General features: G+C 39.2%; 1 protein-coding gene across 1 annotated transcript; it reads right to left on the bottom strand.

The window, feature by feature from the left end:
* Window positions 1-1,270: 1,270 nt before the first annotated feature.
* crtac1b (cartilage acidic protein 1b) lies at window positions 1,271-26,210 on the bottom strand. The gene is made up of 15 exons (XM_055030063.1): window positions 26,108-26,210; window positions 21,779-21,969; window positions 19,713-19,909; window positions 19,238-19,374; window positions 15,833-15,989; window positions 13,254-13,388; window positions 13,025-13,167; window positions 9,531-9,667; window positions 7,106-7,188; window positions 6,639-6,739; window positions 6,377-6,545; window positions 5,505-5,650; window positions 4,222-4,264; window positions 3,978-4,121; window positions 1,271-3,742 (listed from the first exon to the last, which is right to left on the bottom strand). The coding sequence occupies exons 2-15, from the start codon at window positions 21,961-21,963 to the stop codon at window positions 3,627-3,629; spliced, it is 1,893 nt and encodes a 630-aa protein (XP_054886038.1). The 5' UTR covers window positions 21,964-21,969; window positions 26,108-26,210; the 3' UTR covers window positions 1,271-3,626.
* Between the last annotated feature and the right edge of the window lie 268 nt (window positions 26,211-26,478).

Raw genomic sequence — 26,478 nt, 5'->3', positions numbered from 1 at the left:
CTCAAAGATGCGTTCCATGTGATGCCATTCATGCTTACGAGGTAACGGAAAGCATTTTATCAGTCATATCAGTGACTTATTCCTGTATTCTGACACACTTAAATTACTCTGATAAGCTTAAATCGAATTACATTCTCTGGCAGCAAGAAGCAAGGAAGAAAAGATGTATTTGATCTAAGGTTGTGGTAACCCTGACTGAACCCTCGGGCCAGCATTAGCATAGTTTGTGCAAAGAACTGCAAAGATGGCTTGACTTACTTTTATCAGGGGTAAAAAGATGCATATAACAGATGCAGCTGAGGGGAAATGACAACTGCAGATCACACTCCAACACTGTTTGGACAGTGTTTTCTTGGCACTCTTTCTTTCTCCTATTTTCCACTTAGAAAGGTTTTCTCGTCATTTCCATTCCCATCAGATCCCGCATCATTTTCTGCGAATTGTGCATTACCTTCACATGAGCAACCTCTTTTTGATGAAGACTTTGTGGCTGCTGATTTGAGGCAGAAAAATAAGGTTCTGGGTCACAACACCAGTTCACATATATGCACACCCGCTGGCGAGGCCATGAGAAGGTGGGGTGCTGAATATGCTGCAACGTCCCATTTATAGGTGGCTGATGGGAAATGCTGGAAATAACACAAAAAAGTAAGTTATTTAAGAACTATTAGGATGAGACATTTACATGTTTTTTTTTTAAATTCCGTCCTTTAAAACTCACCACTTTAGAGTTTTATTTGAAACGTAATCAATTACGAATTTAATGATGCCACTTGACTTAATGTAATGTTTTGATTCTTGATTCTATGCTGCATGACTTTGTGTTTTTGTGTTTGTTATGATGTAAAGCACTTTGAAATGCCTTGCTGCTGAAATGTGCTATACAAATAAAATTTGATTGATTAAGACAACTCCTGTAGGCAGGAACCTGGTAAAGCAGAAGTGTTGATTTCCAAAGATAACTACATTTATCCCCAATGTGATGGGGATAAATGTGATGCTATAGCAACCCCATGTGTTCCCATGACTATGCCTACAGGACTTTGCCATAATTCACAGCCTGAACATTGAATTTCAGGTTTTATTTTAAATACAAGGACATCTCAGAACAGACGGTTGGGGAATCATGGATGTAAACGTGCACCGCTACTCATGATGGCAAACACATCACCCTCCCGACCCAGGCGTAGTTCACAGATAAAACCTGCACCTGTATTTTTCTTCTCCTACCTGAAATACTGGCTAAAAACAAGTTGGTAGTACAACCTGATGCTTCTTTGTGGAATATTTTACATTTATTCATTTTCTTCAAGTGCAACCAAGTCACTCTCACTGGACTCAAATCTGAGAAGTGACAACATATGATTTCAGAGACGCTCTCTGGGTTTAGAAAGCCAGAACCCACAAAAACATTGTACACATCTCGTTTAGTTTTAGATGATATATTTACATGCAGTAAGGAGGACTCTGATCATTTTCTGCAGTGTAACATCTGCAGCAAATTTTTGCACCAGCTAAGTTTCAACAAACAAGTGATTTCAAAAGACATTGAGAAAAAAAAGACAACTGACAAATTGGAATCACACAGCCAGCTGAAGTAATGAGAGCTATCATGATTTTTTATGGAAAGAAAAGCCCCGCAGTAATGTTGGAACACGGTCAGCTGTGTCCTTCCAACGCATTTAGCCGACCCATCCTGCAAAATGGAAGATTACATTTCATTTCTCGGTCAGGAAACCGAGTCCGTCCGTGGGGAGAAAAAGAAAAAAAGGTTTCTTTCTTCCTGACTCTAAAGTTTCACCTTAGCTGCAGCCTCTGGTCAACTGTCTAACAAATATTTCAGTGAAAACATGTTAAAATATTTGACTTAAGTGGACATGGTCTTCTGACCCTTCATAAACTATCCAGACTCTTTGGCTACCACAGAAAGTTAACCACCAATGTGAAAATGGATTGAACAAAGAGCAGCATTAAGTGACCTGTCTTTTTAATGGACCGCTGTCATTTTCTTTTTCAGGAAAAAAAAATGTTGCTGATAAACTGATTCTATGAAACATTCAGGACTTACATTACTGTGGGTGCTGCTAAACATTTTGGTGTGTCTCTGTAGATGATAAAAAGCTGGTGGAATAAAACACCACCTGTGAGCTATTCATAGTCTCCTGACAGAAACGCACAATAAATAAATTTTAATTCATGTACATAGCTGTGAAGAAATGAACTTCCGGATTACTCAGTACATCTGAAATCATCTTGAAAGAGAAGAACTTTGGTAAGTCCAACAGAATAAAGAAATATTCTAAATAGTATCTTTAAATTTGACAGAGGGTTCACATTTCTGTTAGAAATACTTTTTGAACCTAAAGTGCATTTATGACCAAACACTTCCTTGCAGAAAAGCAAGAAACAGTCAAACTGTCCATCAGGATCTTGTTAGTATCTTCATTATTTCTATTTTTTGCCATCTTTTTGGCCACAGTACAGTATATATTTTATTTTACTTCTCAGGACATAGCAATGTCAAAAACGTATCAAAGAACATATCAGAACAATAAAGAGTTGAACTTGTTTTATGACTTGCTCTCAACTTTAAAGGTTTGATTGTTGAATAATCACCTACACTGCCACAAAACCTCAGGGGCAAATCTAGATGGTTTTCCTCAGGCATATGGCTCAGGGTTATAAAAGCACAGATAAACAAAGCAACATTAAACAATATACATTTGGGATGTTAAAAAAAATAATGGTAATACACAAAATGTATACACAAATTTAGATTTGTACACTTGAAACTACAAAAGCAGACTTTCATGTGAATTGATCAACATTTTGATGCTAGTGTGAAAAACAACCCAACATTGTAAAGTATTTTAAGTCTTCCTGACACCTTCCCATTATTTCATTTCACTGTTTGTTTCATTCAAATCATCAGATGTGTTCTCACACTCTGTATGTGTTTCTAAACACACACACACAGCCTTGCATCCGTTTTCTGCTCCATTTTATTTCATAATTTATTCCTAAAATAATAAATAAATAAATAAACAGAAATGTGTCCTGCCATTGGTGACAGATGGTCCGACGTACGTTTCTGTACCTGAACACTTCTTTGGACCACGCACAATCAGACACACACACGTCGCCCACACAGACATAAACACACACACAACCTAAAGCTTTGTATTTGTCCGCTTTTCAGTAAACACATAATCAAGGTGAGAATGATCTGTAATGATTAATACACATTGTGGTATGGCAGAGATACAGGTGGGATGTCTCCAATAAACATGCTCGGTGGATTCATCTCTGTATGTGGGGGGTATACTACAGCTTCCCTTATGGACTGGACCTCAGTTCAGGTCACACTTTTAATGCCAGGCAATGAAATCAGGGGTCCACAGGTGACAGTTCTGATCTCTGTAGCTCACAGCAAAGCTCCCAGAGGAGGTCAGGAGCCACAGGGCAAAATACAGCAGCGATGACAACCAGGTATATACAGTAACCGATGAAGAAAAGACAGCAGAGCTTCATAGTGAAGAAGTAGGAGGATATTTGTCAGAGAAAAGTTTGCACACAGTTTCTGTACATCTCTGCTCAGCGGTAAAGCGGAGGAGAAAAGAATAAAGCTACAGCAGTCCTATCTGCAGATGGGTAGAGATGACGGGTAGCAGAGTGAGAGTAAGCATATGGAAAGCATTGCATTCCCCTGAAGAGTGGGTCCTTCCAAAGTAAGCCACCTGGGCTGCAAAGAAAAACGAGAAACAGAAGGCGGAAAACTGTCAGGCCACAACTCATTTAGACTGACACAAGATAACAAGTGTAGAAAGGGGAAATGGCCAGAGAAATGTTAGCAAGGCTAAGCCTTCACCCAAAACCAATGTAATTAAAGCTCTTAAAGCCTCTCCTTTTCTCATGGCGCTCCCTTTGTTCTCCTGATCTTGGGCTATCCAGCAATTTATATTGTTAGGACAACTCACCCACACAGGCAGACCCATCGTCATTGGGCTCAAAGCCCTGGTTGCATCTCTTCTTGGCACGGCATTTATAGCTGCCGTAGGTATTAGTGCAGACGGGACGGTCAGAGGGGCACATAGAGGGGAACTGGGTGCATTCATCTTTATCTAAGGGTGGGGAAGGCGAGGAAGGCAAAGACGCTTGACTGAAGGAGACTCGTACAAGGAGACGGAGATCACGAAGGGAAAATAAATGAGGTCTGCTTACCTGTGCAACGGCCAAACTCATTTAGAGCAAATCCATGGCCGCACTGTAAAACACAATTGATGTGAAGCAAAAACAAAAATCTTTACAGTCCAATAATATGTTCACAGTAAATATCATTGCGTTCTCTGCACTGCATCTGCAGATTCTACCGGAGACTTAGCAATAACACAAAACTAGCTTAAATTGGGCAGCATTTCCTTCAGCAAAAACAGAACTGGCAAAAAACTAATCAATTTTAACCAAGTAGCAATCTTATATTGTGGGGCTTGTAGAACCTCGTCCGATAAACTTTACTTGCTTCCTTGTCAAACCTGGTTCTTCCAAGAATATTGTATCCTGTAATGCTATTTGGACTTTGTGTCCTTTCTCACCCTCTGTCCAGAAAGCAAACTTTAGTGGAATTCATTTGGATTTTTTGTAAATTCTTTGTAATTCTTTGTAAAAGACACAATGCAGTTTATAACTGAGGCTGTTTCCATTGAGTTTATAAAAAAGAAAAAAAAAACAAAAAACAAAAAAGAAATGGTGGCAACCATTCTACCCACTTACCTGTGTATGTATAATCAACTGGCCACTACTGAAAGCTTAATTTGAAGTCAGACCAGACAGTTTGGGCACACCCAAACACTACGAGAGCACATGAATTGCACAGAAGCCACTAAAACACGGTGAGAAAGGCAGGAGATGAACATTAATTCGATATCCGTAAATAATGTCCACTGCAACAATTACCTTCAGAACTAACCTGCTTATTAAATGGTCAACCTGTGTGAAGATTAATACTCACTAACACCATAGAACACTGCTGTTCTATGAGGATCATAGAAGAATCCATTTGAAGCCCAATTTGAAGCCCAATTTGTAAAATGAGACCACAACCATTTTTTGCAAAATGCCGCATCATATCTGTCCAATCTGACAGCAGTGGATCTACTTTGCAAAGAAGAACTTCACTTTATTGTCCAGATGTGTAAAGATGGTTGAGAATGCCCCCCCACCCCCAAATAAAAAGGTAAATGTGATTCTGCACAGTATGGCCTCAAATAGGCTGAATACAAATGCAAAAAATATAGGAAACGTTGACCTATCACATAAAAATCCTACAAGATGCATTGTTTAAATGTGACAAAATGTAAAAAGCTCCTGGGGTGTGAATACTTTTGAAACTGGAAGAGTGTCACTATGTTGTTCCTAAAAAAGCCAATTATATGTCTTAAACCATTCAAGTTCAACCCTATGCAATGATCTATTGAAGCCTCAGAGCTTAATGTTGTGTTCTGTACCTCGATTTCCACAGTAGGAGTCACTTCCTCCTCATCTTTCGGGTAGGGGATCTCCAGCACTGAGTTAATCTCTGAAGGCTCCAGAGGACGGGCTATCGAGCGCCCATCTGGCCAGTACACTTCAACATTTGTGGCCACATCCCTACCTGTGTAAGTAAAAATGATTTCAGGTAGATATGATACACACACATGCACACAGAAAGAGGTTATATGAGCTCAGCAAATCTATAGATCAACTCCAGTAACAATTTACTGTGTTGACAGTCACAACGTTTCCATCTTTGTCTCCTTTTAGGAGACTTAGTTGCACTCTCTTCTCATCATTAACTGTTTTAATCAGGCACAGAGAAAGCTCATCTCCTGGGAGCCTTTGTGGATCTTAATTAAAGTGGCATTTTTAATGTAAACAGATCTTCAGTAACCCTGCCAGATAGGTGCACTGCCAGGGAGCCAGAGACTATTTCACCTGTTCTGAACCAAGATGACACCCTCTCACAGTGCTGTAGAGTGTATCATGTATAACTCCCTGAAGTCTGGAGGTCCTTTCTAAAGTTACAACATCTTGCAGAGTTTGCTGCTACAGAGTGTAATGTGAAGGCCACAGGAGCCGACCTTTTCTTCGCAAGCCCTGATGCAGAACTGAGAGAGACCAGAGAGCTCAAAGGATTAAAAAATGCTTTCCATCCTTTTTTTTGTCTTTCCCACTGTTAGTATCGAATCTTGCAATAATTTAGAAAATGAAGTATGTTATTTCAGAACATGTCAAATAAAAAAGGGCTGTTAATATAATGTAAAATTTACTCGTTGCAGCATCACATAAGAGCAGATTTAGCCGGATGAAAGGCTGCGTGGTTCTTTAAATGTGATCTTACCAAGGCCAAAGTGAGCGACAGGTTCCATCTCACACAGATACCCAGAGCCCCCATCAATAATCCGTGTGTGTGGGCCGCTTTTCTTTGTGTAGACAACCACTTTAGCTCCTCGGGCAAAAGCTCCAAACTTGGTTCGGGGAATCACTCGGAGCCATGAGTTAGTGAGGCCCTGACACATGAGGAGGAAGACGTGGAGGAGATGGGTGACTTATGCTTGAAAGCCTACAGAATATAAAACGCTATTTAAGACCAGCACACTCACCTGATTGACTCTGTAGACAGAGAGCGGCTGTGCTGCGCTTTCGCCATGAGACACCACCAGTTCCAGACGCCCGTCACCATCAATATCTGTGGCTATGGCTCCTGGAGGCCAAGCACAATAAGCACTTCAGGAAGCGGGCTTTACAACAATCACTGTCCTCATCAACGAATATATGTACATAACTTACATGACAATGTGAAAAAGATAGGAAAGGTAACACATTTTCAAAAGAGGAGCATCTGTGTCATCTAGTGGTGGGATGTGGTACTACCATCTGAGTCCTTCAGATTTTTTTTGACGTGTTAATGAACATTTACACAATCACTTATGTTTTTTCCCCTTTCACAACTTCAACAAAAATATCTTAAGCAAATTTAATTTTCCATTTTATTAGACTTGATAGGCAGGTCTACAGATAATAACAGGGTTGTGCAAATAAAGGTTATTGATTGTTTTGACAAGATTACCAGTTCCTCGTCCATCAGGCTCTGCAGCCTCCCCAATATTCAACTCTTCTATCTGGGGGTCTGCATGTTCTCTCCTGCTCACCCTACAAAGGAACAACATTACCTTCACATTTCTGCACATCATCAAAGCATTACCACCACAACATAAAAAATAATAAAAAAATGTATTTGTTAAATCCACTGTCTTATTTCACTCGATGGCACACTGAAGAGAGATGTTTATTTAACTTTAGTTTATTTGTTCCAGAATAAGTATTAAGTAATAACCAAAAATACTGAACTCTGCAGCATTTATAGGCTATGCTAATAAGTTATACCTTTCCCAAGCTGGTTCTTTGGCTGTATAGAATCAAAAAGGACATTATAAAACTTTATCAAACAAACACAGAGCTGAGGATAGATCACAATAGCAACTAGAACCAGACAACACAATGTAATTACTTCAAAGGTTCTTGCCTTGCAATAAAGAGTCATGTCTATATATTTGGTCTTTCTTAACAAACTATTTCAGTTTTAATCCCAAAAATATTAGGGATTTGTCTTGTGAAACTGAACTCATCTATCTAAGAATTGATTAAGGATTTAACAAGAGGGGCAATTGCTTTTTCAAATAGTCACAGGTTGCTTTGGATATCTTGTCCAATGAATGAATAAAATCATCAGTTGAAAACTACTTTTTCTATTTACTCAGTTTATCTGAGTAATTAATATTTAAATTTGTTTGACAATCTGAAACATCTAAGTGTGACGAAACAGAAAAAAACAGAAGAGCTAAGTACTTTTTCACAGCACTACATAGCCAATAATACATGATGTCCACTTTAACCCTCCTGTTGTCCTCGGCTCATGTCGACCGAGGACAAGCCCTTAAAAAATATTTTTTTCAATTGCAGCTGCATACAGAAACGTTAATCTAACAGTCCTGCATCAGGACTACGGTGTGCACAACTCAGGCGGAAGTTTAGGCTCAAGCAATTCAAATGTGAACTTGACAAAAGAAATAAAGATAACCAAACCCAGGCCTCAGGTCAGACTGACCCGAAGACTAAGGAAATTACAGCTGGACAGGCAAACAGTATGGAATGGCATCATTGATCTCCATAAAACTGATATCTTTTCAAATTTTCCTCCCCTCCTGTTGCCCTCGGGTTGACATGACCCGAGGGCAACAGGAGGGTTAATGGACACGCAATTTCATTTCAGTGTAAAACCAACACTTAAAAATGTTACAAATAATTTTAGTCTATGGTTTTGGGGGGACTGTGGCTCAGTGGTAGAGTAGTTGTCTTGCAATTGGAAAGCTGACGGTTCAGTTCCAGTTTCCTCCTGTCATGTGCCCAAGGTGCTCAAAGATCTGTGCATAAATGTGTGCAAATTGGTGAATGTATCTGCAGTGTAAAGTGGCTTAAGTGGTCAGTATAACGAGAAAAGTGTTATATAAATTGAGTCCAATTACCGTCTTTGAATGCAAATGTCCCTGCAAGTTATTCCTGAGGTCTTCTGTTTTTTTGCATTTGCCGTTTTCTGTCAACTTACATTGGTGGTTCTGAACACCACCAAATTACCCTACAACCTTCCAATTAGTAAAGTGTGCTGGACGCAAGTATATCATCAACAACCACACACATCCAGAACAAATGGCTGAATAGCTCCCTACCGTACTGCCCACCATGCATGAAAGTGTTAGAGTTCCAGATTTAAAATGATTCAATCTCTTAGAGCCACTAATGTGGTGATTTTAGCTGTTATAGCACTAACATCGGCTCCATATTGATTTGTTGTACTGGATTAATTAGCTTGTTCAAGCATGTTTTTTTTCTGTGCCAAAGAGCAGAATAAAATAAGCTTGTTCATCTCCACAGAAGACAATGGCTGAGCCACTGGCTATGAAGTAGTGGCCTTTCAGACCAGGAAGACAGATTTTTCTTGGGTGACCTGGCGTGGAGAAATATTCCGATCCAGGAGATCTCTGGTGAATAGACTGATTACTGACATTTTGTGTGAACCGAAATTTGAGTCTTCTTCAAACAACTTTGCCAAATCAGATTTTACTCAGAGAGGAAAGGGTTCATTTTACTATCAGTCAACCAATCACACGTTTTGCACATTTTGAGCACTGAGTTAATTAATATTATCTAGAGAGGAAACCAAACCATGAACAAAGAAAGATCTTAAAACTGTCTTAATGAAAGAATCATTCATGTGTGAAGAAGAAGGAAGAGGCGGGACGCCAGACTAGATGACTATCCTTTTCCTGGAAATTTAAATTCCCTGCAGCTTTCAAGCATAGCATTAGAATATTAAATCAAGACACGAAAGCATTTTATTAACCTCCTAGTCAAAGAGCTCTTTAAACATAAGGTCATAAATCTCTATTTGCAATGTGAACACCTAAGAGTGTTTGGATTTCCTTCAGTGTCAGTACCTAAAGAGTCTGTTGGCTGAGGGTCCCCTATAGGCGATGTTATTGAAGAACACCTCCAACTCATTGTCATTATCAAAGTCAGCAGCAATAACTGTCCGCACTGGAGATGGCATGGAAAACTTCTGGGAAGCTATGTCCTGAGGAAAAGGGGCACAGAAGAGAAAACAAGTAGCCTTTTCTGTTGAATAGGTGTATTCATTCATCTTCAGATCATTTTGCATTTATTCAATATTGTTCAAATGTATGCCCTTGCTTAGAGCTGGAATAATTCTCTCCAAATGTATTTTCAATTTGAAAAAAAAAAAAAGTGTTTTATCTGGGATGCAACATGCGTATTTTTTGCATAAATAATCACTGTCAGTGACGCATTATCGCTTTAAAGAGCAGAGCATAAAATAAAAACACAAATATATTGTTGATATGAGAAAGTGGCAGCCCGACAGAGCTGAGTGTTTGTCAGTAAACAGAGACGGCTGCTGAAATGCAACAAAAGTACGACATAAGTAAGACACTGTTGTACTTTTACAAGTTTTCAAAATCCCAGATTTTGAAGCCCTGTTTCAGATATCTCATTCCATTTTCTGAATGAGATTTCTGAATGAGTTTGGACATGGGAATACAGTTAAAGAAATTTTGTTGACTTCTCTGTGTGTTGTTTCGGATCTGTTTGGAGTTTGGAGCTGTGTTATATTCTGCTGATCTGGTTTCTCTTGCATGTTGAGTCATATTCACATACTGTCTTATCTATAAGCCACTTTATAGACCACATTGTCACATTTGGTCTTATTTTTTCTTTTTACCTCTGTGTTTAGATGCATTCCGTTTAGGTTAAGGGGTACCTGATCTGTTTACTATTCGTTTGCCATTTTTAGCCCATGGCTCCCTCAGTCATGCTTCTTCCCATACCACAGCATTAACGAGAAAATATAGTCAGAAAAAGCATTTCTCAGTCCTTTTTAGACATGGGGCAAATAGGTTAGATGCCTCCCCTCTACTCCACTTCCTAAAAAAAAGTTTCTGCAGTAGCTGAGTTTTTGCATGAGAAAGTAACAGATATGTCCTCGCTTCAGTGAGCTGGTGATAAGTCTTGAAAGAGTTATAGAGCGGCCCTTCACTCCTCCCAGTATTTACTCCCTGTTTTAATTATAAGGCTCATAAAGCTGCAGAGGTAGGGGCTGCCCACATTGACCTTCTCCTGCACAGGTGAAGGAGAGGGAATGGCTGTCTGAGGCGCTGAGGGAACGACTGTGTTTACTGTGTCACTTACTTAAGTGCAGAGACAAAAATCTGAGCAAATAAAGATAGCATTAACATTTTTAGTTGAAAATTGGATCCATCACGACATGGAGCAAGCAAACGTATTGAAATTAGCACACATTTTAATTTACTTAATCATTTATTATTTTGCTTTAAGATAAAATCTACTGCAATCGATTGACATCAAAAAAGAGGAATCTGCCAAGGTGCCTGTGGTAGATCATTTCACTCTCAGCATTTTGTCAGATGAGAGTGAAATCCAATATTAAGTATAATATTTTAATTTTTTACTTTTTAATTGCATGCAAACTAGTATTGGTCTACAAACCATATCCTGTGTGAAAAATAGTGGTGGCAGCATCATGCTGTGGGGCTGTTTATCTGTAAAGGGGATGTGGTTGGAGCAGAAAGAATGATGGAGGGAGCTATAAGCAGACCTAACATTTTTCTGATTACAAATGCTTACAGATGCTCTCCATCCTGTCTGACTGATGATGACTTAACTGTGGAAAAGAATTGATAAACTTTCTGTTTCTACAAACTGTTAAATCAGGATCTAAATACAAATGAACATTTTTTTTTCTTCAGATTTTTACTTGGAAAAAAAAAAAAAACTTGTACTATGCACTATTTTCTTGACACTTTTCACAATTATGTGCACATTTTTGTTGTCTGTCAGATAAATATCCCCAAAAAATACATTGATGTTTCCCAATGACAAAATGTGAAAAAATGTTTTGCTGTGCTGCGATTGAGGAAAAAGTTGTCATAAAATAAATGATAATGAATCATAATTATATGTAATAAGTCAAATTCCCTGCAAATCTCCTCATACAAAGCTTTTTATCAAAATATCTTATTTGCAACAAGAGAATCCCACTTTAAGTGCATTTGTGATAAACGAGAACAATTGTATGACTTCTGTGTATTGGATTTTGTGTATTGGATGTGAGTGTGTGTGTATGCGCGCATGGGCATGTGTGTGTGTGGGTGTATGCAGGTTTTCAACCTACTATAAAGAGTAACCTATCTAACAGATTTTAATTAAACATAAAACGACCTAATCTGCACTTTCCATTACCAAGACAAGCTGCTGGCTCAGCCCGATTTAAGTATTGGTTTATTGAAGTGATACAACAGCTTCATTATGCAAGCCAACGGTCAATATTGGATAATATGGAAAAGTGTCAGCTTTTTAGGTGTCTGAATATGTTGTTGGCTTGAGATTTAACTAGTTGTCATACAGGAAAACACTACACCCTAATTTTGTTTGTCTTATCCGTAAGAGTGTGGAAGAGTTGAGACGTGTGTGTTGGTATGATTGAATAGTCTTGGGGCTAAGCGTCACACATTAACCCCTTACTTGACCCATATAAAAATGGCTCCTGTGACGTTTATCTCCTGTATAAAGGATGTGGGGGCAGACAGTGAGAGGTAGATCACAGAGCATGAAGGGTCTGCAGAATCACACACAGCACAGCTCATTCCTCTGTATCAGAGTAACATAATCACCCCAAACGAAACATGGACAACGCTGGAGTAAATCACAGGAGCCTTTAAAGACCACTTAAACCCAAATTGAAGCCCCATGATAGGTGCTAATGCATTAGTCAATTGATAGCACTGACGAGAACACATTCACTGTGAAAACAGTTTAGATTTGCTGATTTTATTCTGGTTTGTCATTAGACATTGATTGATCACAGGAGAACAAATGGAGACTAACAACCTTCATTATGCGAAATGTGTTCTTTGATTGTGGGAAGCACTGATTGAGATTTTAGGACGCTCAAAGATAACTGGTTAGTCTGGATTATGCAGAGCTGCCAGTGAGTTTTAAATTGGTCCTATTTAGGTAAAGTCCCCATATTCCATGAAGTTACTCCATAATTAAACAGTTACAAAACTGACAATAGTTTTTTTCAAAAACTTTGCCAAATTTATTATTGGCTTAAGCTGCTATTCAGTTTTTCTTTGGTCAGGTTCTCCTAATGGTACCAGCTTACAGTTTTAACCATGGTCTATGTGAGAAACAAAACTTTCAGATGTTTTCAGTTTAGAAAGTAAGAGGATTAAAAATAAACAAAGAAACAACTTCATCTTCTGGTATTTTCTAAATTATGTGCATGTGCATAGAACGTTTGGATAAGCCATTCAAATTTTCTTTGTTTTGTGGAACCACATACAGGATTTATTTATTTTTCCATTGAATGAAAGACATCATTTCAGGTCCTTACCTTAAATTTCTGCTTGCGGTTGTTCAGCTGTATGTACAGGCGGTGAGGTCCATTCCAGTTCCCATACACAATGTCAGTCCTGCCGTCACGGTTAAAATCTGCCAGTGCCACCCCTCTGCCATGCTGCATGGGATCCTCCACTCCTAGAAGTACATATCGAAAGGTTATTTCATACTTTAAAGGCTGGACGTGTTTCGCTTTCTTCAAACATACACTGCATGTCCCTTACCAGCCTGCTGCGCAACATCAGTAAAAGTTCCATCGCCGTTGTTTCTGAACAGGAAGTTGGATCCGTACTCATTGTCGCAGAAGATATCAGATAGAGTTTGACTAATAATTGGCCCCACCACCACACCTCTCCCCCCTGTGCAGATGGATACAATGAGAGAAGGTCCCTCGGTAAGATACAATACGGCAACTAGTTAAACAGAGAAGTTTTTGAAAGAAAAAAATGAAACTGGAAAGGTGAAATACTGTACTAAACAACAGGAGATCGACTCCATAACAGAAGGGAATTATAAGAGATCATTAGTGTCTTTTCGGTCCATTTGCTCTGAACAGTGTAGGGCTTTTTTGCTGACACAAACTCTGATTCTGATGGCTACAAACACAGGTAAATAACTACAAGGGAAGTACAAGTGCAAACAAATACAGTGGACCAGTGATACAACACATACTGAGATGCTTTGTATTAACCAAAGGCTACCAGTAATTTAATCACCAAGATGAAAAGAAAAAAAAAATCACAGCAAATATTACCCCATGATTTTCCAGTGACTTCCTATAAAGAAAAGCATCTTGCCACAGAGTTTCATCTCAGGCCAGCAGTTTAATTATATAGCTGATGGGGCTTTGATTGCCCTTTCTCCGTGCAGAGTCAGTGCTGTGAGTCAGGCCATGCACCTGATTTACTGGCCCGCTTCATCAGCCCGGACAAATATCACTTGCCCCCAACAGCAATAAACCACAAAATGCCTCTCCAGAGACATGTAACCATCAGATATACAACTTCACGGGCTGTCCGTCTGCTCTGATTAACAGCAGTCTGATGACAAAGCCATCCAGCTGACATCACTCACAGTAACTGTGAACCAGCTTGCTCTGGCCCCCTGGGTGGATCAGATGATGTCCTTCACGTAAAAAAAAAAATGATCCGGAGATGATAAAGCTTCATTCTGTCACTCTCAAACACAAAGTCATTGCCCATTTTTGAAACTCAGTGGAACATCAACATCAAGGACTTTTCAGTGGTTACAATAAAGTTTCATTAACAGGTGATCTCACTCTTGGTTATGAGGAAACAAATCATAGCTAGCTTGGGCCTTTCTGGCATTTACTGCTCCACTTTTCTATACATCATTGGCTGTATAGTGAGCTTGAATTGAGTCACTGAGATGAGGGACTTCTGGCTTTAAAGCTCTGAAATGAAAGAACAGACAGCTGGCAAATGTTTTAAACTCATTTGATAAGTTTTAAAGAAAATGCTGAAATAAATTCAGGCAAACAAAATATCTATTAAAGAAAAAGTATTCATAAAACCACAATTTTGTAACTACAATAAAATACTTCAAAAGACTAAAATCAAAAGAACACAAAGCCTGTGCTACGAAGTTTCACTGCATATAAATTGGATTCAGCTCTTGGAACTATTCAGGCCTTTTCAACATGTTGTGTCTGGTAAACCATTGGAGCCAATTGGCCAGATGTTTTAGATCAACATGCTGCTGAAAGATGCAGGAACAACACATTTTCAGTTTTCTGGCACAGGCCACCACATTTGTATTTAAAATAGTCTTTATATTTCAAAGGCTTCAGAATGCCATAAGCTCAGATGAGGTGCTGATGGCCCTTGGAAAAGACACCAGCACACTCCATCACATATTATCCTCCATTAACAGCGGACAAATAGTACTTTTCCAAATATTCGACCTGTGTTTCATGCCAGACCTACATGAAGTATTTGCTGCTAAAACACTCAATTTTAATTTCATCTGATCGAAGCACATGGTTCAGGTTCCAATGAGGTTTGGCAAATGCCACACTTAGCGATGGTATGGACATAAAAAGTTATTTTGTAAAGACTTCTCTTCTGATCATTTGTTGACATGGAGCTAGAAGACCTGGTGAATTTAAGATGCCCTTTTTGCTATTTCTGTGACGTTAAGTTTGCATGGTGAAAAGATAACCTTTGCTATCTGCTATCCATTGTTTGTCTGAATACCAGTTTTTATATTTTCTTACTAATATGGGAAGATTTGGGCAGTTAGCTAATTTCATGTGGCAATTTCCAAAATTAGGAAAAACAACACGTCTGCATAACTTGAAGAGGCAATGAATCGACCTTCAGCAGTATGACGGCTTAGAACCACAAGATGCTTAAGTTACATCCCAAAAAGTGCTTAATCAATAATATCTGTCTTTTTGAAGGGTATTTTCTTCAAGTTATACCTATAAATACATTGAGAATGTTATTATTTATAGGCACTATTAGTAGGCAGCTGATTTGGTATAACTGGCCTTCCAGTGAATGTTCAACTAACGTTTTTATGAAAACATAACAGAATCGAAAGATGTTCTCATTTACTCCTTTCTTGCTTTTCTTCTCCTCTGGAAAACCTAGTTCATTAAATATTGCTCATATTTGATGCCCAACTATCTACCCTTATGGACAGTTTTGTTGTGGAATCTATGGCAATAAAAGGCAGATTCTTTACGACAGATGTCAGCATTAATAACACTTTATGGGCAGGTAGCACAAACAAATCATCAAGATCTATTTCACTGACTCCATAAGCTCTTGACACCCACCAATTAGTTTGTTAACTCCAGCTTGCTCTGCAACGTTGGAGAGGGCAACAACTCCCTCGGAGAGGTCACTGGCTGCCTCGTCCATCTCTATGAGAGCGTGAGGTCCCACGTTTCCGCTGGCATAGTTGGCAATATAGATAGCATAGCGGCCGGTACCCTGCAGAAAAACATGTAGTTTTCATTAAATTACATCTGTTGACATTTTGTAGCACAAACTCAAACATGTGAGAAAACAGCTCCGTCATTTGACCTTTCTGCGAGTTTCAGAGGTAACATTTATTGCCACCACTTAACTCCAACATATGAACCAGATACTTCTGATGAAATAAAATTACTCTGGAAGGCTAAGTGGTTGAAGATCAAAAGTTCAAGCATGGAAATTACGTTTCTATTTTAACATGTTTATTAGAAAAGGCAACCTTTCCTACCTCGTTTTTTCTGTTTTGTTTCTTTGAATTGACATTGCAGCAATAATTGTTGCAAAATCCAGTTTACAGTGCAAAAGGTCAGGATGAGTGAAAAAATGGCAGAGTTCAGACCCAAAACAGACCTGGGGCTCAAAACCTTTTCTCATCTGAATGTTGTGACTTTTAAACAACCATGCCTCTGTGATGTTTTCCATTGATTTGAGGGCACATATGTTTATTTTGCTGGATAATACAGTCTAAATCTGTATTGAATTGGTTCTATATGGCACACCCTCGCTCTTCTCAAAAGCACGCTCTGCTCTTTTTTTTCCCACAGTATTGCAGTAAATGAGCTCAAATTGAAAAATATTCCCTGTTGGCAAGAGTGATTAATAAAAGCTACAAAATGCATAATTAACTTTTATGCTTGACTATTGTAAGGTTTTATTGCCAGGAAAAGCTTTCAGCTGGTCTAAAATGCTGCGGTAACAGTTCTGACGAAGACAAAAAAGAAACTTTTAGCTTTGCTTTTTTGGTCTCCTGCAGAATGCAAAAAAAAATTTAAAATCATTCTTACAAGTAAAGCTCTGAAAGTTTATATGCAATATTTGATTTGCTCATTGTATTACTGAAAACCCTCTCGAATAAGTTTACCTCATGGTGTTTTGACATGAATGTGGTTTATTAAAGTATAGCAAACTCAGCGAACACGGCAAAGGAACAATTCTTACAAGTTCATAAGTTGGGAGGAGAAGTCATAAGCTGACGTTGCAGCTTATGACTGATAAGCTGCAACGTCACTTTTTATTTTCCATGTTATCAGAAAAAAAAAAAAAACAGAAAGCGCCGGTGGGACATTTGTCGCTGCAGCAGAGCAGAACTGAGCAGGTTTTAATGTTTTAGTCAAACAGTTGTACTTCCTTTTGGGACAATTGATCCTGAAACTATCCCTGCTGCTCACTGGCTGAAAAACTGGCTTCTGGAAGATGTGCAGTTTGGGTTTGTTTTCCACGAACACAAACACTCCAATGAAATTCTGACCAATCATACAACGGTTTTGCATGCCGAGGGGTGCTAAAGGTTCGCCATGGGGGTTTTGACAACAAGGGGTGGAGAGCAAAATGAAGTGATTCTCAACATGCAACAGTGACAATGAGAACCAATTTCACCAGTTTGGCCCGACAATGCAGAGACCTTAACTAAAACAGGGTGAAATAAGTGAGATGTTTGTTGATTTAAACTAAACTAAAAAGAGAAAAATAACTTTTCTCCATTTTTATTACTTTTCTTATTTCCTGTACCTATTAAGCACCTCTTTCCTCATCAAACCTTCTCTGTTCTCCCTTTATCTCCATTCACCCTGCTTTTTACCCCTTGTCCCCTCTTACTCAGCCTGGCACTTCTTGCTCTGCCTCCCTTTGGAGATTAATTTCACACTCCATTATCAGTCAGAGTCCCTGCAGACACAAACTCACAGACGGAACCACACTAATAGACTATCCACTCGATTTAAATGAGCTTTCCCACCAGGCCTAACGTGTTTCCATCAATACAAATGCATGCACGTATGCAAGACCACACAAATAAAAGCCATCTGACCATTTTTGCTCACCCTACTGTATTTTTATGTGGAGAGTAAGGTAAACAAGTCAGGCTGATGTAAATGCCACTTTACCGTGCACAATATGATGAGCAGTTTCACAGAAATACACACACAGGACGGAAAACGAAAAAAAAAAAGTTAAGTGTAATGAAAAACCTGAAGGCTAGTGGTTGTTGCTTAATAAAGTTAAAAGTCAATGATTTTTCAATAAGTCTTCACCCCAGGCTAATTCTTGTCACTGAAACTAGCAGTCACAGTAGCTCCTCGTGTTAATAGTCAAAGCCTTTAAAGAAAAGAATGAATGAGTTAGCACACGCAATGTCTTTTTTTTTTTAAATCAACAGAAACTGTTGATCATTCGTCTAAAAATTTGCCATCACTGTAAAAATAAATCTCTTATTTGTGCTTGTAAAGTCCACTTGTTTTCTCCGGGTCCTGCTCAAAGTGGGCCCATCCATCAGCTCCATGTGAGACGCTTCAATATGTCAGTCTCATCAGTCCGTTTAGGAATAATAATGGGACGTCAGCTTCAAGGAGACCTGGAGAGACGAGATGGCCCGATGACAAATGCACTTCGTTTGCTACAAGATAACATTTTATTTATGGGTAAACAAGAACAAACACATTAACCACCCAGCTGACAACTCAGCACACTTTGGCAACTCTCTGCAGTTGCTCGGGACACGTTCCAATAAAACACGCTCAGCAAAGAGCAACGCTTGGATCTGCTCGAACTGGCATGCAAGAGCGCGCATCAGGGCTTTGGCTTCTTCTAAAAGAACTATGCTATTAAAGAAGATATCTTTCCAATCTACTTGGCACCTGCACCTCCTATCAGTGCTCAGTGAGATGGGACTGTTAAAAAAAAAAAAGAAGAGAAAACTATTGTAATCCCTGTTGTCCTCTTTCGCCTATTACTATCTTTATCCCATCCTCTTATTAGAAGGGAGCGCTGTGTGGTTGTGTGCGAGATAAGAGACAAAGACAGAGCACGTCAGTCAGAGAAGGGGGAAAAATGTAAGTGAGAGAAGGATAAAAACAAAAGAAATGAAAGGAAGGAGGACGCAGCTACAGGCAGGAAGCAGAAGCGTGCAGTCATCACTCCCTTCCTCTCTTTGCAGGATGCGTTCTGTAAAACAAACGAGCCTTTGCTTCTGTAATTACACTGGCGCGATGGACAGAAGAGAGAAAATAGCGCACCATTCGCCCAAATGAACTGTCAGAGCACATGCTGAGAAGGGCGGCGTAGGCAGGGCATGACTTATCACTGGTAAACAAACAGAAGCAACCGTGCATGCACGTAGAAGACACTACAAGCCGGAGTGGGTGTGTGTGGGGGGGGGGAAGCAGACTTCATACTGTACTCTGGTCTGTAAGCGTGTGCGTGTGAAATACCTTTCTATCTATGCAGGCCACAGAGCGCCCGGCCATGGGGTTGGCCACATCCCGGTGCTCGTTTATATCATCGTTCAGCAGGTCCTCGAAGCGACCGTTGCGAAACTTGAACAGTTTGTCTGAGTAGGTCGCCCGACCTTCATGTCAGTGTGAGGAGGTTAAAAAAAAAAGATGGTAAGTTTAGCTGAGGTAAACAGGAGGTTATGAAGAACGACATGTCCAGGTGATAGAAAAGGAAATGCAGAGTTGCTGTGGTAGAAAAGAGAACATTGAGTTTTCAGAAAAATGACAACGGGGGAGGTGCTGCAGTGTTAACGTTGTGCTCACTGCAGCCCTCTCTATGATATATCGCTACACAAAGCTTATCTGTTATCTGATGAGGACTCAGATGAGATAAGTTCAGTTACTGCTTTCAGATTCTCCTCCTAGGATACAGTGTGCAGACTGTGTGCCTTTGTAATAGCTTGTACTGTACCAGAGAAGGCATTGTTGGTGTTGAGGACATAAATCTCCTCCCGCCCATCTCCGTCTATGTCGCATGCTGTCACTCCTATGGCATTGCCTTGACGGTCCCTTAGCGCATAGAACGGGGAGCTTGGGTCGTCTACGGCGATGTTGACAAGCCCTTTCCTCTGTTTATCGTACTTCAGCACCAGGTTTGGACCATTGTATCTGTGAACATGTGGAAACAAAGCATTTCTCTATTTATAAATAGGAACGAATCATGAGGACTCAAAGCATACTCACTGAATTACTGACTTATTTGCTTCATGATTTCTTTTTATATTATTTGAGTCAGAATTTAGTCAAACTAGATTTTATTCATTTGTTCATTCGTGTATTTCTTTATTAGGGGATATGCTGTACCCAGTCAAATAACAATAAGTAAAAAACAAAAAAAAAAGAAATCAACTTTCTGATTTTGATGCAGATGGGTACCTGGGAGCAACCATCTTTAAGGTCATCTCAGCCACATAAAAAAAAAATTTAATCCAACATATTCTAACTAAGAGTTAGTGTTCCTAACGTACAATTCAAATGAAGCAGGTTGACTTTAATACAGATGACCATTAATCTGTATTAAAGTCAGAATTATTAGAAAAACGCAAGAATGATTAATTTTTCTTTCTTAGATTAAGATCAGAATTTTTTTTCTTCTTTTTTTAATACCATTGACCCAAATCCTCTTATGTATGAGACTGAGGGAAAAAAAGCAGATCCTTAACTAGGTAACACCTTTACATCAGATTTCATAGTTTTAAAATATGCTACCCAAGAAAACATATTACTTACTAAAGTTTAACCAAATCAGGGCTCAGAATTCCTCTAGAAAGGCATTTTGTTGCATCAGCTCATATTCAGTTGCATGGTAAATTGTGAGGTAGATAGGTAAATTTGATACTCATGTTTAATTCTCTATTTTATTTTGTAATCACATAGGTTGTATACCTTGAAAAGTGACCGATATCCATTCCCACAATTTGAGATTTTAGATTAAAGAGCCTGGTAGCAAACCATCTTTGCCATAACTGCCTGTTATAATTATGTTTCACACTGAAAGACATTAAGCTTCTAAATAATTTGTTAGCTTTGTATAAGCATAGTTTTGGTATTTTGAACTTCTGGAATACTTCTTTGGAACCTAAATTATATATATATATATTTTTTATAAATAAATACTTATCTCTGTCTTGCAGAGACAGAGATAAGTGTCTGGTTCAAACAAAAGAAATGAACCAGCCGGGCAAATTTTGTTCCCATCTGCTGTTCAGTATAGGGCTTGCCTTCAAATTGAGCTGCTAAAGGAGCATGGACAACAATAAAGTAACCACTCTGAAAATCATGAAATCATAAAACAATAATTTTATGAACGACTAAAAAGCTGACAGCATACGAAGTTGATGAGCTCCTCAAAAATAACAGTCTGGGAAGTGTGCTTTATCATTTCCAGCATGAGTCACAAGAAATATATTTAGGTTCCAGACATCCTTGTGTGAGATTAAAAATGCCTAAAGTGATCATTGTTATGATTATTGAAGGTCAGCAACACAGGTGCAATATAAATGATATGGAAGCTATTCAAGCAAAGATTTTCCTAATGGCAAATGAAATTACGTCCTCTAGAAGGCTGTGGGATGATCCTCTTCCTGGGATACCTGCTGAATAGGTTGTTTTGGCTAAATTACATTTAGTAAGCACCCTCATTTGGGCTTATCTATATTCTGTTAAGCATTGAGAATCTCATTGCTGCTTCATTGGATAGCGAGAGGCTTGTAAAGCTATTCCCATCAGTGGCATTCTATTCAATCACATCCATTTTCATCAGATGAGTGAGCTTCAGGGCACCTTAATGTCCCCTCTTCTAGTTTTTCACCTTTGTTTTAAAGGTTTACCTTTGGAAAGTGACAATGGATTTCGGTTTTAGTCTTCAGAATTAGATAGCACTCTTAGTGGTGGCTGTTTTTAAGAATGCGTGCGTCACCTAAAACATCGGATCAAGGTCAAGAAGCCAATAACTTAAAAGAGAAACACTCCTCTCACCCAGCTACAAATATCTCCAGGTCTCCATCGCCGTCCACGTCAGTGACAGCCATGCCGTAGTTAAGCTGGCTGGGGTTGTTTTCGTAGTCCGGACGGAGAGCGGTCTTGGTTACAGCAGAGAACATGGGCTCCGACCGCTGAGCCGAGGAGTGGGCATGCAGGAAGAACAGCAGGCACAGCAGCATCCTCACCTGAAGAGTAAAACACACTATTTTCCCCTGCAAAAACTGGATTGACTCTTTATTTTGTCCATCAAAATCCATTGGCTGCGATGTTTGAACAATCAAAAACAGCTGGCTTGCTCACTTTTTACCTGCTCACACAATTGTTCTGTTAGTTGGAAATATAAAGTCTGAAAACTAATTATGACCTGTGAGTACTTAGTTTTGTTAAGACGTACAGAAAATGGTCAATCTCTGATTCAGCCACATTCTGCAGGTCTTAGATCTGAACAACCCATCACATGTGGACAGGACAGAAAATCCATACACGAATCGAACATTCTGTTGAGCAAAGAGGAAACCAATATGGCCTGATACACCAGGCATAAGGTGCTGCTCACTCAGACATTTATCTTTGAGTGGGGATGAAAGGTAAGGCTTGAAAACAGTTTGGTGTGTAAAAGCATTCGGGCATAGGATTTTGCAAAAAATATAGAAGGAACGTAATTACTGAGAAAGAAAAAACAAGCCAGGTCACCTTCTCATAGCCAAAATAAACTTTACACACACCTCATTTACACACGCACACTAAAAGGTGTTTACAAGCTGAAGATCTGATTTTTTCTTTTCATGGATTTATGAACTCATTCTTCGTCATTCCTTCTGACACCGATGAGTCGCTCCCTTCTCTGCTTCCCGACTTCTGCATATTCTTTCCCTCAGCTCTGAGTGTTCCAGTGATGTATGACTCTTTAACGTCTCCTTCAACAATTCAATTTGAGATAAAACTATTGCGCTGTTTGCGTAATGCTCTGCAGTAAGTCGAAGAGGCACCTCAGCTGACACCTGCAGAAATACAGCTGGGGACCGCTGCTAATTTGCAGGCAAGCTGTGCCACGATAATGCACACTGGTTATCTGGCAGAAATGTAGACAGTGGCTGTTAGCGGGAAGGGTTAATTAACAGCAGTTTCTCCCCACTAGAGCAGGGTGAAATGACAAATGAGCTGGCTAGTTCAGGAAGCAGTTTTGCAGAATGAGAAATTTACCCCAACATATAAATTACTAAGAGTAAAGACTTATGAGAAGTAAAAAAATAAAAAAAAAGGCATTGTTGAAAAAAGTGAAAAAAAAGAATTGTACTGCAGCATATTTGACCCTGCAGTTAAAATCTCCATGAGTTTAGTTTTTTTTTTTTCTTTTTTACGATTAAATGTTTCAAAATGGAGCAACGGCGTCCCCTAAAATTCTTCAGGCTACTTTAAGTTCATGTGTAAACAAAGTCTAGTCCTTAACACATCTCTATGGGTGTGTCCACATTAAGGACACACCCATAGAGCGGTATATGTCCTTCCATCTAGCATGGCAGCACTAAACACAATCTGGTGAAAATCAAGCCCAAAATCTTGCTTTTTTTTTTTTACTTTTTTTTTTTTTTTTTTTTACACAAATGTTAGAAAACATTTGTACAAGTGACAAAAGCACAACCACAATAAGCTTTTAACTTCCGTACTGCCAAATTTTAATAGACCTTTATTTAAAACTGGATTCCTCTCCCACTTTAACTCTTGTTTCATCTGAAGTTGCATCAAAAACAAAAATCTGTCTTTCAGCCCTCAATAAATCTTAGGTTGGGATGGACTGCGAATGATACACCAGACCTTCCTAACCCTAACCCAGCCTTCATCACATCACTGTCACATATTTGGTCATCAGATGTGGCCTTAGAAAGATGCAGTTACTGAATTAGGACACATGATAATAAGCTGATGTCAATTTAGCCCCGCCCAAAAAGAACAAGAGATGACATGATTTTCTGCCACACATTTCCATTGACGCTGTTAATTATATTAGCTTCAAACTTTATCTGCTAGTAGGTAAAAAGTTAATGTTTCCTAATTCAGATCTTACAGGAAGTTGGCTATTGTAAATTGCAGAGCATCTTTTGACTATGAAGGTAGCATGACTTCCAGAAGCAATGTTTGCTTTCAAACACATTTGATCTAGCTCATGCCAGACCTTAGCTGAATGTGGCAGGAAGTCATTTTCCAGAGTTTTGAACAATGTCACCTACTGACTATGTGGACATGTTGCGAGCCACAGTGTGAACAAAATGAAACTTTCGGATCCAACACAGGACACAATCACAGGTGTGACGCCTGTGTTGCAGCCAAACGCCTTACTGTAAAAACGTAAACACGCAGACCAAGTTTTGCGTACAGTATTTGCTGACCAGGAATGTCCTAGGCATGCTAATTTCGTGTAAATCAAATCACTTCCAAAGAGAAAAATTGAAAGGAGAATTTGAAGGGTCCTAAAGTAGCTGCTGTACAAAAACCAAAATACATTGTCTTTGTAAATCCATTAGGTGTTTGGAAGCTTCATGCTAACCAGTATTTGGAATAAGGATGCCAAAAATCTTTGACTTTGGTGTTTAAAACAAACATGAGAGACAGTATTACGAGTGCTTCATTGTCTTACATGCAAGTGTGTGAAAGTCTTTCATTGTTCTTATGCAAGTGCATCAGATCATTTTTTTGGTGGGGAGGCGGCGGGAGGGTTGCTGAGAACCTGGCAAATTAATGAGTGAACTTTTGAGACTCTGCATGTTTGAGTCAAGAAGGTTGAATGGCTTCATTCCCATGGTACAGTTAAGTATCTGCCTGAAAATTTGTTAGAGCCTCTATAATTCAGACTTAAAAATTGCTGGCTGGAACCACAGGGGCCTTTTTGATTTGATTAAGCCATGAGGTATTACATTATCCAGCCAAGGACATAGAATCGCTTTGCCTAACATTCAGTGCAGTAAAGACCTAGACATCCCACTCAAGTGAAGCTGTGATGGATCCACAAAGCATTTCATGTGCGTGTTGAGGTTTTATGGTGAGATATCTGCAGGGTCAACAATAATAATGGGAAGCAACACATTTGTTCCAAACCAGTCAAATACCATACGAAAGTGCTGGGGGAAAAAAAAACAAAAAAAAAACAACAACAAAAAAACAAAAAAAACAATGCTGTTTGAAGCCGAGTGATGTTTTTCCATTAGATTATTTATACGAGCGGTAAGAGGCCATTACCACAGCGTGCAACATCAGCATGTGCTTTCTGGAGCGTTCCTGCCCAGCTCTGATCCTGATAACACTGCGACAAAAGAGCCAGCAACATCTTCAGTTTCAAACACACTCTTCCAGATGCTCTTACCCTATGAAGGACAATCCTTACTGCAGAACACACACACACACACACACACACACACACACACACACACACACACACACACACACACACACACACACACACACACACACACCACTACATCAAAACCAGTGATTTGCTCTTATTTTAGGTAACACTGAACTATTATTTATCACAGTGGGAAGAGGATAAAACTTCTTAAACTTCCCATTGAGACAAAGACACACTACTTTAAGATTACATTTTTGAAAACTTTAGCAAAGAATATTTTGATATTAAATGAGTTTAGCAAATATGAACTATATATATATATATATATAATATATATATATATATATATATATATATATATATATATATATACCAGTCAGTGGTATAAATACAACTGACTGGTTCATATGTTCATATATCAAATAAATAAAAAAATCTCGATTTATAAGAAATAACCATAAAGTATAACAAAGCTAACAAATGACACCACTTCTGCAAACTTGACTCTGATCATTCTAAATAAATAAATAAATAAAACAAGTCCATCTATCTACAATCTAGCCATCTTTCTGAGCTTCTACCTACACATTCTTATCAAAAACAATTTTGTTTAGTAAAGGAATAACAATAATCAGGAGAAGTAAGCAGGAAAATGTTCTTGAAATACAACCGCTGCAATCATTCCTCCTGTCAGATTTCCTCTCTTCCCACCATCAGCGTTTCTAAGGTGTGCATCATCACCGCCACTGCAGGTGGTTCATTAAAACATCTTCACTTTGTTAGCGAGCGACTTAATCAAGGTTAACTATTCGCTTCGAGGAGAGGCGGAGGGGAGAAAGCAGAAAAGAAAAAGAAAAAGTTACGGTCAAATTGAAAGCAACTTTTCTCTTGCTTTCTTTTGGTTCTTTCGCTGCAGCACGATCCGGCCGAGAGCTGCTAGATCTGAAGCCGGAGTAAGGAGGGCAAACTCAGGTACTCACAGATGCAGAGAGGCGCTCCGAAAACTCCCAACAAATCCTGCAGCGATTGACAGCCAGAGGACAACGGGGAGAAACGCAAACCCGGCGTATAAAGGTTGGCTAATTGGAGCCGTTGATACCGCGGACATCAGAAGGTTTTTTTTTTTTTTTTTTTCCTTTTTTTTTCCTACACACACACGCACTTTCACGCAACTTCCCACGAAAAATTGCTTTATGAAATCGTTGCTTTGAGAGTTTGGCCAATAGCCTGAGAGCTCGCGGAATATGCAAAGACACAGCCAATGGCGGAGCCGGAAAAGCGAGAGGTGGGCGTGTCTTCAGGTGTGGGTTACGGCTCGAGCCCGGGGGCGCAGCTGGAATGGAGATGCGGA

This window comes from Poeciliopsis prolifica, unplaced genomic scaffold, assembly GCF_027474105.1.
Source record: "Poeciliopsis prolifica strain line A6 unplaced genomic scaffold, Auburn_PproV2 SCAFFOLD005, whole genome shotgun sequence".
NCBI classification, from domain to species: Eukaryota; Metazoa; Chordata; class Actinopteri; order Cyprinodontiformes; family Poeciliidae; genus Poeciliopsis; species Poeciliopsis prolifica.
Note: the sequence above shows the minus strand (reverse complement) of the source record. Positions and strands in the feature narration are given on the sequence as shown.